This window comes from Thermobia domestica, chromosome 13 (genome assembly GCF_964235325.1).
Source record: "Thermobia domestica chromosome 13, izTheDome1.hap1.1, whole genome shotgun sequence".
NCBI classification, from domain to species: Eukaryota; Metazoa; Arthropoda; class Insecta; order Zygentoma; family Lepismatidae; genus Thermobia; species Thermobia domestica.
Window position 1 is genome coordinate 112209187 of NC_137466.1, and position 14264 is coordinate 112223450.

General features: G+C 36.9%; 1 protein-coding gene across 8 annotated transcripts in view; it reads right to left on the reverse strand.

The window, feature by feature from the left end:
- Positions 1-14264, reverse strand: part of Cdk4 (Cyclin-dependent kinase 4) — a 326852-nt gene that overhangs the window by 169383 nt on the left and 143205 nt on the right. For all 8 annotated transcript variants that reach the window (XM_081736280.1, XM_081736276.1, XM_081736281.1 and 5 more), the window contains one exon: positions 11218-11384. In XM_081736280.1, the coding sequence (XP_081592406.1) occupies positions 11218-11320 (103 nt within the window). In that variant the 5' untranslated portion in view covers positions 11321-11384. The remainder of the gene's footprint in view (positions 1-11217; positions 11385-14264) is intronic.

A 14264-nucleotide genomic window follows, 5' to 3' on the forward strand; every position in this document is an offset into this window, starting at 1 on the left:
TTATATCCTCTCTCTCCGCTAAGTTGCACTATCGAAGTGATATGCTAAAAACCATTCCAGGTTCGAACCTCATCTATGTTGAAAATTTAGTCGAGATCGTCGGGTGGTTCAAGCGGTGCGAAGTCACTTTCATTTTTTGTACAGTACATACACTTTATACTCGTCTACACCACTTTCCTCATAATTTAATCACACGTATTGTACAGGCATGTTAAAAATCAAAGTTACCTCTCCGAAACTCCTCTTAACCCTATATAAGGTTTGAACAAATTGATTATGTACTGGGAAAAGGGGTTCTTTGTCGTCAGCATAAGCATCAAAATGTACCATCTGCGGGTGCGAGTAAGAACACACAGAAACAGTTGTTTACTTTTTAATATATATATATATATATATATATTGATCTGCTTAACTAAATTGTTAGCTCACGCGACTTTGCGTGGTTCCTGGTTCAATTCCTAATTCTACTCCTAAAAGGACTACTAATATTTTTGGTTTGATGCATCATAATTAAAGGACGCGGTAACTCAGTGATAGTGTTCTCCTCTGGTGTGTCACGTCCCTGGTTTGATTTCAGCTCGCATCAAGTGGGCCTTGTGGTGGACAACCACCACTGCGTGGGTTTTCTCGTGTTCTCCCGTTTCCTTCCACGTTATCACCTTTCTTAACCTCCAAGCCATAATCGTGGGTCGTAAAACAAATATTTCATTTCATTTTTTCATCATTATGGGACAATTGGGAACTATGTGAATCAAGAATTTACAAACTCAGGTCCTGAAAGTTAAATACAAAACTAGAGTAAGGTAAATACAATTCAAATCTTTGATTCTTAATACATCCGAAATTTTCGTTTATCTAACATCTTTTCCGTTATCGGAGTCGTCTCTACTATATTTGGCGAAAGTTAACGGAGATCAATATTATTGTATGAAGCACAAATTCAGTTAATACACACCAGAAATTTGGATTAACCAAGCAAGATATATAACCAAAAAAAAAAAAAAGTTTAATTTTGTCCTCATCACTGGTCTAGTCAGTATTGCATGTGCAAGAAGCCTGGGTTAGATTTACGTTGAGACAGCACAGAACATCACCGTCGTTCAAATCCCACTTTTTAAACTACGTCCCGTTGTATACCCTCGCTACAGACAAACGACACACACAAATCACACAATCGAGTTGAATTCGATTACCAGAGTACATTTTAATGCAGTCTCTTCCATTTAGTCTTTCCAGACAGGGAGGAAATTCTCTCTCTCTCTTTCGTCATCCCTCTTTTAGACAGAGTCGTGATTCGGGAATGAGCAATGTAAGTGATAAAGCATGATATACAAAGTCGCTAATTCGATCCTGATTATATGAACTTAGAACTCAGGATTTAGATTTCTGGGCTTTCGGCATCTATGGCCATTTAGTTCGTCACGTTTGAGGGATGACGTCCCTCGGCGAGCACTCTATCTGGAGAAAGGGAAAGAAGGAAGAGGCCTGGGACCTATGAGTTAGGCACCACCCCAGCATTTGCCTGATGTGAATGAGGAAAACCCAGAAAAACCTCATTCAGGGTGGTTGGCCTGTAAAAGAGTTTTACACTTTTTCGACCGAGTGCCCCACCGGCAATCGAACCGCTCTAAATGAACTTATGGTAAACAATACCGTGTCCGTGGATTCTCGAGATTGTCCTTTTTCATTCACCTAATTTCTTTTTTCTTTCGATACTATTTAATATCAATCTCCCTTAGTCTATAAAGCATGATTCAGTAGTTAATCTAAATATTTAATTTCGCTTCGTAGCTATGTGGTTCAATTTTAAGGCCGTCTTATTCTACTCTATATTCTGTATAAAGGAAAGTTATTTAATTCATGGAGGAGCATCCAAACACACTGTGTAATTCATACACACTTCCGAAGATGACCCACATATGTACATATTTATTCCCTTTCACAGTGCATTCCATTTTCTCCCTAGTAGCAGTGAGCGCGGTGCACCTTTCTCAAAGTTATTACCCCATATTGGCCTTTTAACAAGGCGTGAAAAAAATCTGTGGTTTCGCCTTTTATCGCTCGAACGTCAGTAAAGAAAAAAATCACACACACTCTGGGAGCAAAGGATACGACGCCGGTGGTGGCTTCCTATGCATATACATGAAGCTAGGCTGGCAGACGGGCGCCAGACGATTTACAAGGCTCTCCCCTCAACTCTCCCTCTACGCGAAACCTTTCGGAATGAGAACAGAGATGAGAAACATCAACGTTCTCACCTTTTTTTTCTTTCTCCCTTCCCTTCTTTCTTCTTACACCGCCACAAAGAGCGATAAAAACACCTGAGAAAAAAAAAAAAAAAAAAAAAACTGAACACTGACCGAAGAATATTGTGTATGTTCAAAACAACAATGCATTATTATGCCTGTTATAGAGGAAGTGAAAATATGCATACATGTAGGTCAAAACACAACATATTTGCACATCTTGACTATTATTCCCGATGGGAAAAGTTAAGTACTGTTCTTCCCAAATACTGGCCATTTCTGTTCATTGACCACACTGTTTGATCCAATTTACATCTTCTTGCTAGCCGCTGTTCTAAAATCGTGGCATTTGTGTATTTTGGAATTAATTCCCAACTTGTGTAAACACTCAAAACACATTTCCCTTAATCCTAGCAAAATACTCACATACTAAAATCAAGAAATTATGCTCTGTTAACAGCATAACTGGTCAAAGTGTATATTTAAAAGGACAACGCCCTAGCTGGACTGGAAAACCGCTTCACATAAGATCAATGAAGTCAAGCAATGCTGGGTATAGTCAGAGCAAAGATGGATGACTATTCGTACTCACTAGATGGTGTTGGCACTGTGGCATCCACCAGCGTCGTGAAGGTAATTGGGGAATTACTTGAAAGAAAGAAGTACTGTAGTGCCATTTGATGCTGGATTGGCAATTGGTTGGATATATCACTTACACTGGAACAAGAACAATAGTTTTGTTTGTTTGGGAGGGTCTAACCTCAATAATTTCTTTTATGATAACGGTAGTCCTCAAGTCGCATAGAAACGTTTTTGGAAGAATGAAGCTGGGCTTCTCTTCCTCTGAGCCACAACAGCCAATCTCATTACTTGTTTGCACAGATTAAAAATATTTACTCAAAGTTTACACATTATCTTTATCATTATTATGCTTCTAAAATGCAATAAATTATTTAGTTCTTGTTGTAATCGGGATACACAACAGGGCGGCTGAAGATCTGCTGAAGATTTTGATACACTGTCGCTTGAATGTTGATCGGGAAAAAATGTTATTACGGTACATGAAAAGCATAACAATGATAAATTGTGTAAACAACACATTCTAAAATACTGGATTTTAATATGTTGTACATTATTTTATGTGTACCAGCTTACACATGTAAGACAATTTTAATGAAGTGACGTTAAGTGAAGAATGTAATTTTGAATAATACAATTTCTTTCTTCTTCCTTGATTCTTGGAACGTTTGTCTGTAACTCTGTTACACAAAGATGAGTTAGATGTAAAGAAGTTGAAAACTGAAAAATTAAATGGAATGGGGGCTGGATCAAGTTTTTTCACCCCTCTCCATAGACACTAATTGAGACACCTATTACACATTTATTACAATAAATCCTAGATTATACCTGAATATGTCAAATGCATACCTTTGTCAAGTCTATCAAACTATTCTTATCAATATAATTACTACTGTATTCTTGCTAATAGATCATTAACGATTTCTTTTAATTGCTTTGAGTTTAAACGCACGTTAAAACATTCATGGAAAGCATTTTATTTATTCATTTACAGCATATACGTATCTACAACTGCAGTGGTATTTTACCTGGAAACATTAACAAGTGAAATGTAAAGGAACGCATCTAACGAACGTTTCTTTTCTGATTCTCAAATGGGACCTCTAAATGTCCCGTTTTTAAGCAAAAATAACTGAAGTGTCCCGTAATTATTATTCAAAATATAAATGGTCAATGCAAATTCTACAATCTTCCGTACCAACACTTATTGGAAAGGTTCCGTCGTGTCTGAAACTTCTGAATGTTCGAATGGAAATCGAATATTCTATGGTTCAAGTTGAGTTGATTTTGAGTTTAACGTCCCGTTTAGCAGCGAGGCTAGAGACGTGGACCTACTAATTAACGTGGAATCCGAACCACATGAGCTCCCGCCGGGAATCGAACCTTGCCTCCCACGCCAAAGGCGCGTACGCTAACCGCTTAGCCACGAAGGAGCTCCTTTTATGGTTCAAGTGTGAATTGAGTGGGAATTCTGTGTTCAAGAAGTTAAAAGTATTATTGGGTAGTACGTTAGAAACGCTGTGTTATCACTCTTACTTGTGTATTTTGTAAATTGAAAATTCCCAAAATGCAATCTGGAAGTCAGATATTTACCCCCCTCCCCCGTCACGGATTCGTATGCGTTCCACTTTTGCAAGTAAAAATTCTGGTCACCTTGTATTATATATATTGATTGCATTTTTCAAGTAAAGTAGCATCATCACTATTTCCCTGTACTGATTTTTTCCAATGTCCTCGAGTAAAGCAACATAACAAGTGTATTTTCCTGGAACTGATAAACGTGAACCATCTCGTATAACTAGAGTTAAGTCGTTCGTTTGAACTCAAAGGGTTTTGCTGACCACAAATTACTGCCGAGGAAGGACTGGATCTCATTTCCTGCAAATCTAGTCAGATATTATACACGTGTAAAGAACCTGCTTCAGAAGAATACATAGAATTGCTTTAATAATGAGGACAATGAGAAAGAATCCAAACAAAATGTATGATACTATTTTCACGGATTCCACGAGTTTTCATAAAATATTCCATTACTACAATATAGTTACCTTAGATTATCTCAATAATTGTAGATGACACTACAGATAGAATATTTTGATAAATATGTCTTGTAGTGTATTACGGGATGTTAAACTTCAAGGTCACACGTTACGATTCAAATTTTTTCGAACGTTGAAACACAGGTCAAAAAGTCAGCGATTTTGTCTGGAATTCTATTCAAATTAGCGTAAGGTGCATGTTGATTTTCGGTGTCAAAGGGAATAGAAAGTTGATTTTTTTTTAACCAGGGGTATCACGTGTTCCAAAAAAAACACGTTTTAATCAACTGTATAGTAATATACAGTGAAACCTCTCTAAAGCGGACAGCCGTGGGGAATCAAAAATTGTCCGCTATAGAGAGGTGTCCGCCTTCAAGAGGTTTCAGTATTTTGTTATGTAAATTAATGAGCAAGGTAATATACTATTAGAAAAAAATATTTTTGCATGAATCACGTATTTACGAATATTACATGCATTATCCTGTGTCATCCAATACTCTATGTTCGAGGCACAACATGAAAATAACATGTTATAGTTCTCTGCACTTTACACTTATCAGTACTTCCTTCGTTTTCAGTATGGCGCTTTAATTTGTGGGGTAATTGCAGTCCTGAAGTGTCCTTTTTGAGACAATATATATACCTCCGGGCAAAAAATACTAAACTTGTCTTCTGGTTGGTTAGAGACTCCAACGGGACAGTAGCATGTGTCATCCCTAACGGCGGGCAACTGTCAATTACTTTTGTGTCTAAAACAGCTTGGGTGGGAGTGGGATGCAAGCAAAGGACATAAGAGTGTTGTTAAACAGAGACGCTTCATCTGGGTTGCTAAGCAGACAGTTGAGGAGGCAAAATGTCACAATACTTCCTTGGTGACACATGTATGAATTACTAAAAATGTATTTTTACTACATTTTCAACGTATTTCTAGAGAAAGTGTCCGTAATACGAAGGTAAATAATACCTATAAAAGACGGAAAAGACTGTCCGTGTCCGTACTAGAGAGTGTCCGCTTTAGAGAGGTTTGCCAATATGTTTTTTCCTATTAGAGTGCTTGGGGATTACAAAATATGTCCGTTAAGGGAGGTGTCCGCTTTATAGAGGTGTCCGTTAGTAGAGGTTTCACTGTACTAACAAAAAGCGTGAAATTCTGTGTGCGTGAATAATATCGTAAGAACTGTCTCTTTCCGGTGTCTTTACTATGCCCACTCTCTCGCTTCATTTCGTTCACTAAGAGTCCAGACATATTCGAATCATCCTTAGCAAATATCACGGAACCTTATGTTCATTCTCATACATTTTTCAGCGTGCCCAATTTTCTCGAGTTCCTGCATAAAAAAAAAAAAAAAAAAAAACCTATTCTTTTGCAAAGTAGTATTCTGTTATTCCACAAAACAGCTGGTGGTAAGCTTGTCAGAGGACAATTAAGTACACGTTCTGATGAAAGAAATATTCTTCATTTTCTGTCAGTTAACAGACAAAAGAGTATCAGAAGATAATAAAATTCAAGTTTAAAAAATGTGTTCAAACAGAGTTTAGGAAATATTGGTGTAGAGAAAAACTGTACAGGAAAGTTTGGGTGGTTGTATGCGAAAAGTTTGGCGTACGGAAAATAGCTCTTACAAGAAATGAAATTTTAATGAAATACGTTAATGAATACATGTCAGATTGTCACACACAATGAACATCGCTTGCCGTATGACAATGGATAATGATTCGCAAAACCTATTATACACATAACTAATTATTTCTGTGGAGTCGAAATTTACTGTAGTACATGGAATACATAAGGTCATGTCCTTGTATTTAAGAAGCAGTTCGGTCTAAGAACCTGAAATTTTGAACAAATATTGCCTTATATTCTAATATACAATATTACTACAGGTAAAACAGAGTTCTGAGAAGTTACAACTGCAAGAATGAGCAAGATGACCGAAAGGTTTTCCATCATTATTAACACGTTTCTTTCGAAATGCTGGATACACAGCCACAAAATTTATATTTTGCATATCTAGGGTATGAGTGTGCTTTGAGACTTTGCGAAACTTCATTTTGAAGGCTAATAATTGTGAGTAATAATTTGCATCGAAACAGGGAGATGTTTTTGAATTCGAGAAGAAAACGCAATTTAACTTGGTCCCAACTTCGACGAATATATTGTACACAAGAGCTACGATGGTTATCAATACCAGATCTAGTGATCTCTTTGTTAATCCTTTTCATAATATACACGCTACATAAAAACTTCCCTTTATTTTTTTTCTCATTTTCTGCTTTTGGTATTGCATTACTAGTGAATTTCATTCATTAATGTGTACAGCGATTACCCTTACATTGAACTTTCCGTACAACAAATTTTCCTCACAACAAAAATTCCGGTTCCCGTTGAAATAAATTTTGATGTCATACGAGAGTTGGTGGAAAGGTTTCTGCTCACAGTGGAGCTAGTGCTCCACTAATATAAAACTCGGAAGAGTGCACCTTTCTATGTTTAAATTATCTTCGATTGTTTATTTAGGCCATTCGTTTAATTTTCACAGCAGTTTTCAAGAAATAGTTTTGTGTGTGAAATGAAAATATCTCGTGACCACTTTCGGGCAATGAGTTTTTATTTTTGTTACTTGTATGTACAGTTCCAGATACAGTACGTTGGCCATTTTACACTGAAACATGTAGACAATAATGCAAAATAAAATAAAATAAATAATAATAATAATATTAATAATAATAATAATAAAAACTAAATATTTATAACAATTTTACACAAAGCAAGTCGCAAACTTCTTTTAGAGGTAAAGATATCTACTGTAAGTGGAATTCTGATGAAATGTGCGACCTTTGGACTGTTGCAAGTCTAGGTTTCGAAACATGGCACGGATTCGAATTCCATGTTGTGCGAATGGATACTCTGCAATTACTTGTACGAAGTAAGAATGACAATTTAATTTCCCATTTGCTATTTTATGAAAAACAAAATATCAGCTCTTTTGCGAGAGTAGTATACAGCCCTATATTGAGTATTCTCATGATAGTTTCATTAATTGATCGACGCGGTCTGGTACTTTGTGACTAACAATAGCTAAAAAGTAGTTGAGAGGACTAGGTTGGAAAGATGTGTGGAAGAAGCCGTAGACGAAATAGACAAATAGAATTCCACTACAGGAGAAATCAAGGCCTTGTAATAAGTAGGTAATTTGAATTTCTGTAAATCTGTGCAACATTCCTGACATCTCCCCTTTTTTTTCGTTACAGTAGCAATGTTTACTGAAAGAAAACATGTCATCAGATAACACAAAGATCATTATGTGGCTGTACATTTTGAACAACTATAATGCCAACAGTGCAGTTTTGTTTTAATACGATTTTTCCTCAAATAAATTATATATAAAAGATGTGTATTTATTAAAATTTAACTTAAAATGTCAAGTTTCATAGCAAGAAGCAAGACATGAGAGATCATTTTGAAGGTTAATGAAATCTTGATGTGTAGAGATTTATCTGAAGAGTTTGCAATCATCACCAAACAGGAGAATGTTACTAGATGTAGTATGAAGATAATCGGAAAGGTCCTTTATGAAAAAAGGGAGCGAGGACACACTCTTGTAGAACACCATTTTTTTTTTTTTTAATTTTTTTTAAGAAAGGTGGATGGATAAATCAATTGAAATGATTACACGTTGTTTTGTCAGAAAGATAGTTTGCAATGAGCTTTAGTAATCTATATATATAAAAGAGAACGTACAAATCCTTTGTTAGCTCATCACGCTAATACGGCTGAACCAATTTCTTTCATTTTTGGGGGGTTATTAAGATTTGGACCCTAGATGGTTTTTATCATATCACTTTAATTTTCAATTACCAGTGTCTTGAGATAATTGACCATTCAAGTGTCCATAACGTAGAAATCCTTTGTTAGCTCATCATAGCTAAATCTAACCGTATTTATATGCAACCCACATGACCGTGTCACTCGGCGGGTTAACATAAATGACAGGCGATATAATGTTAACATTTACTGCAATCTTCTATGGTTTTTATCATATCACTTGAAAGCGAAAAAGTAAAAATTATCTAAGTAACAAAGTTTATTGCGTTCCGGGGTGACCCCAGCGAAGCGGGGTGAACGCTGCTAGTGTGTCATAAACTGTATATTAAAACTGTTCGCTATTATATGCAAACAAGTGAGTCATTTGAGGAATCAAATGCTTTGCTTATAATCTCGACATAATATATCTGGTTCAAGTATTATTCGAGGTGTTTTGAGTGGCACGCGCGCTTCAAGAGCGGAAGAACATCAGTGGAAGACGACAGATCAGAACGACTTTCAACGAGCACAACTCCCGAAAATGTCGACATTCGGCAACTTGTACATGAGGATTGTCGGAGAACAACACCACAACACCGGTGCCATTGTTGGTGTGTCATACGGAACAGTGTAGGTATTTACTGCGCGTGTGATTTGAACATGCGTCGCGTTGCTGCCAAGTTCGTCTCCCGACTGATGACTCAGGAGCAGAAGGAACACTACGTCAGAATCTGCAAAGAACTCTGTCAGCGTGCCGTGGATGACCTGTCCTTCATGTCGAGGACCATTGCCGGTGACGAAATTTGGGTGTATGGGTATGGCCATGAGACAAAGCAACATTCTTCACAGTGAAAGAGCCTATAATCTCCACAACCAAAAAGACGAGTTCGCAGCTCGACCATGCATGCTCATCGTCTTTTCCGACATTCGCGGTATTGTGCAACACAAATTTGTCCTTAAGGACCAGATTGTCAATAGCAAGTTCTACTGCCAGGTTTTAAGGCGTCTAAGAGAGGACATTCGGCGAAAGCTACTAGATCTGTGCCGCGCGATAAACTGGCTGCTTCACGACGACAATGTCACTGTACACTCCTCACATGTTTCTCACCAAATACAAGATGGTCGAACTTCCGCATCCATCCTACTCGCCAGATTTGACTTCTGCGGACTTCGCCATCTTCCCAAAGCTGAAGATCCAGCTCAAAAGTCGCCAATTGGACACCATTGAATAGTTCCAGTGCGAATCGCAGCAAGTACTTCACATGATCCGAAAAAAGATTTCCAGGACTGGCTGGGAGCGTTGTATTGCTGTACAAGATGACTATTTTGATGGTAACATTGTGTAAATGTGATAAATAAAGTACTTTCTTGCAAACAGAACTAGTCTCAAATTTTTTTCATACCACCTCATAGTTTAATTTCGATTACATCAAACAATGCACCAAGCGACTTCACTTGACTTTTGGGGATGAAGCACTACCCAATAGGACTGTGTACAATTGGTTTTCCAAATTCCAGCATAGTCGCATATTTCTCAGTGATAATCTTTGTGAAGGGCGTCCATCCACGTCTGTTGTTACCCAGGAATGTTGATGCTGTGCGCGAAATTATTGAAAGAGATTAGCATGTGACATACTGAGAGATTCAGAAACTCTTTCACACTGACATGAAAAAGATGCAGGTCATCTGGGTAAATTTTAAGGCCGTTGGATCCCCCACAACTTGATCGAAGCCCAAAAACAGGCTTGTATCAATTGGCGTAAAGAAATAATAAGTCAAATTTGGTGTACTACATCGTTACAGGGGACGAAACTCGGATCTATTCATACGAACCTGGAACTAACAGCATTATACTGTTAAAGTATTTCAAAGTGAATCGAAAGCAACAAAAGTTGTTCGTTCGAGAAGTGCTGCCAACCAAATGATTGGTTGTTTCTTCGGGTATACCGCATAAATATCATCATAGCTTTAGAAGATCGAAGAACTGTAAACGCTGAGTGGTCTACAATTTTTTTGCCAGAGGTCTAAGCAATGAATTGCGTAAAACAAAGCAAAACCATTGCATTGTTCTTTTCACTACGAGAACGCCAATTCCCACTCTGCACTAAACCGTTGATTTTTTCAGTAAAAGTTGGATTCATGCCTCAATGTACTTACTTAACCCATTTATCACCCAATGACATCTTTTCGTTCTCACAATAAAAAATATGAGTGGTTAGGGATTTGTGTCTACTGAGACTGCTGTCATGAAGAGTAATTTTTGAGGTAGCAGTCTCAGAGTGGAAAAACACTTTCAACTGGTTTGAATGTACGCAAAAATACATCATTCTTGGGGGGTGAATAGTTCGAAAAATAAAGACACTACCTAATTTCTTTTATATTTTCCAGCATCCCTCGCTTTGTCGACGAGTTGCTCAACAATATAAACAGTGCTTTTCAAGCATTGTCTTACTAAATACCGCCTTGTACCGAAGATCTCAAACACTGTCTTACTAAATACTGGCTTATACCGGAGAAAACTATGCAGAGGACTTGTTACTTTACTTACCATTGCCGATAAGTGAGACCTCTTGATAGTTGCCGGGGTCCCTGAAAAGGTCTGATTTGGAGCTCCCTGCAACAGCTTCTCCGGCGCTGGAGGAACCGGGCATCGTGCACCGACACGTGACCTTCCTGACATGTCACGTGATACAGATCACAATCGCCACCTCATGTCTGAAATGACAAAAGTATTGAACATTAGCGTTAAAACATAAAACTTAAATAATATTTTATATATATACAGGGTGTTTCAAAACAAGACTGAGAACGTTTGGTTGGTGATTCCTGATACCAAGATAAGACAAAGTATAGACCATCCTGGGCGCACAAATGCTTCCTTTCTGAGTTATAGGCTGCCAAAAACATGAAAAAATGAACTTTGAAAGTCCTTGGCTTCAAAACTATGGGACCTACCGTAGTCGGGTCATAACTTCACTTAGGAACTAATACGTGGGTTATCCAAAAATACATGTTTTAGAATCCTAAGGTACTCACGCAACAATTTTTATACAGGGAATTTGGCTAGAGGCATATAATTTGAAGTACTCACCAACTGCGGAAGTGCCGCAGGATTCTGAAACTTGAATATTTGGATATTATATATAAGCATCTCAACAGACATTTAAATAGCTATATATGAAAGTAATTATTTTCAATAACATTTACATCATTTTAAAAAAGCTTACATCATTTTAAAAAAGCTCGTACGTTTATCTACTTTTCTACATAGTCATCATTTCAGTCGATGCATTTTAGTAGGTGCTGTGACAGTATGCGTAAGTCATAGCATCTGGCCGCTAAGTGTTGAATGAACTTTTACTTTGTCGTCGTTGCTGAAGCACATTCCGGCCAAATGTTCTTTCAACTTAAGACTGATGCTATTGTCCGTCACTCGAATTGGCGTATGGCGTCAACCAATAATGTTGTAGTGCGCTGTTGCCAAACCTTCACTGAGGTATCTAATCATTCGTAAATGACCATAAATATGAACAAAAACAATTACAAAAGACTAAATTCCTCACTGAAGGTTTGGTATCAGCGCACTGCGAGCTTATTGGGTGACGCGGACTATAGTCACTGGTTTGCTCGACCTTTACGACTCTCGTCAGAAATTGACGGTCTCTCGCTCCTTTCTTCGTAGAGAATTTCAGTATGACAATCTACAATGTTCCCACACATCTTGCGGACGTTTTTGACATTCATGCACGACTCATCATACACTGCCGTCAATTGGCGATAAATTTCAAATGGTTTAACGTCTCTGCGTTCAAAAACTGAATAACTGCATCAAATTCGTATTTGGCGGTAGCGTCAAGCGGGAGCTCCATTTCAAATGGCTCTCAAGACAAGATTGAGTGCTCCAGCGAGGTGCGTGCTATGCACAGGCTTGTTGGGGAGTGGAGGAAACAATAAACACACTATTGTTGCCAACAGCAGCACGAACAGCTTCCCTACGTCCCCAATGCTTTGGAGACCTTATTTTTGGAATTATCCTCGTGTACTACGATAAATAAAAACTTCCTGTCCAAAATAATATTTTAATTTTAATAAGTAAGACTACCATTTATTCAACGAAATAAAAACGCACGTTAATCAACTAGTTCCTGAATATGGATCCTTCTTAGTTTAAGTTTTCCTCCTCAGTTCTTATACATTTTGAAATTAAGTGTGACGCTACAGAATGACAACTATTGAACACATAAACGTATGGAAATGTAGGTGACAAAAACATGTGCTCACATGTATACATAGTTTCAAAATTCGAAATACTATATTATTGTGTATTTCAATTAATGTTACTTTTTTCTATACTTAATAAAATTTCAACGTGTCTTATTACATTTAAAAGACGAAAACACATCTGTACATTTTTTTTTCGATTGCGAAGATTGGATTGGGGCTCGAACCTGGTATTTTTGTTTTACTGTTTCCGAAGATAACCGAATAATTTTTTTACATCAATATAACCATAATCAATGAACTCATCTTTCTAAAATAGGGCGCACATTATTCAGCGGAACCCACTAAACAAGTACTTGATATTTTGTATAAAGGGAGAACAACTTTGTGAACCAACTAAGTATATTTTATACTGATTAAAAAAATAAAAGAGAGATCCCCGCTGATTCATCTTACTTTTAGTGGCAATCAAGAGATAATTCTATGTACTTTTACATTTTTTCTTCTTTTAAAAAAAGGGGGAAGACACTACAATAATTACTGCATGGTTCTCACTTTTCGCAGAAGCTGAACAGCTTACACAACACAAAAAACTGGATCGCCTCCCCTACATTCATATTTCTTCCACCTCCCCTTTCTACTATACAGTATTTACGAGGAAAGAATGATGTTTATAAAACTTAAAAGTAATGTTAACAAAGAAAACAGTTCATATGTTCAAGAAAGTGAGCAACTAAAAATTATAGATCCACTATTTATTTCTTGTTACCAAGCGTGTAACCTGTTAACTTGCGTTTAATTGCAACATACACGCGGAGTAATTACACCATTGCAAACTATAATTTCCTCCCTTCATTTGCTACGAAAAAGAAAGGATTTTTTACTGACCTCAGTCACGCTCGACCGAAGTTAAAAATAAAGTTAGCTCGTTAATCAAAATGGTGACTGTTGAAGCTAGTTTTAAAATTGGTAATGATAACATACAGTCCAATTTTTTTTTGGTATCTATTTTTTCTCTATTTTATTACTACTATTATTATTACTGTTATTTTAGTGCATGAAGTTATGTTTCGTTACGAAAACTGTTTTGTTTGAACGAGCTAATTAAAAATTAAGATTGGTTTACACGAACATATCAAGTAGTAAGAATCTTCTTACTAAAAAGAAGTTTAAAAGAATGGCTTGCGCTCATCACGACCTCCAATTAACGCCAAAGAAACAACATATTAAGATGTGCTTTACGATCATATTATCATCAAATCGATTCATTTAATAGACTATTTTATGGGTAACGAGAAAACCGAAAGGCAACATAACTAGACTTAAAAAAAAAAAAAAAAAAGTGGTAATAGATCTATATCTTACTTACCTGCA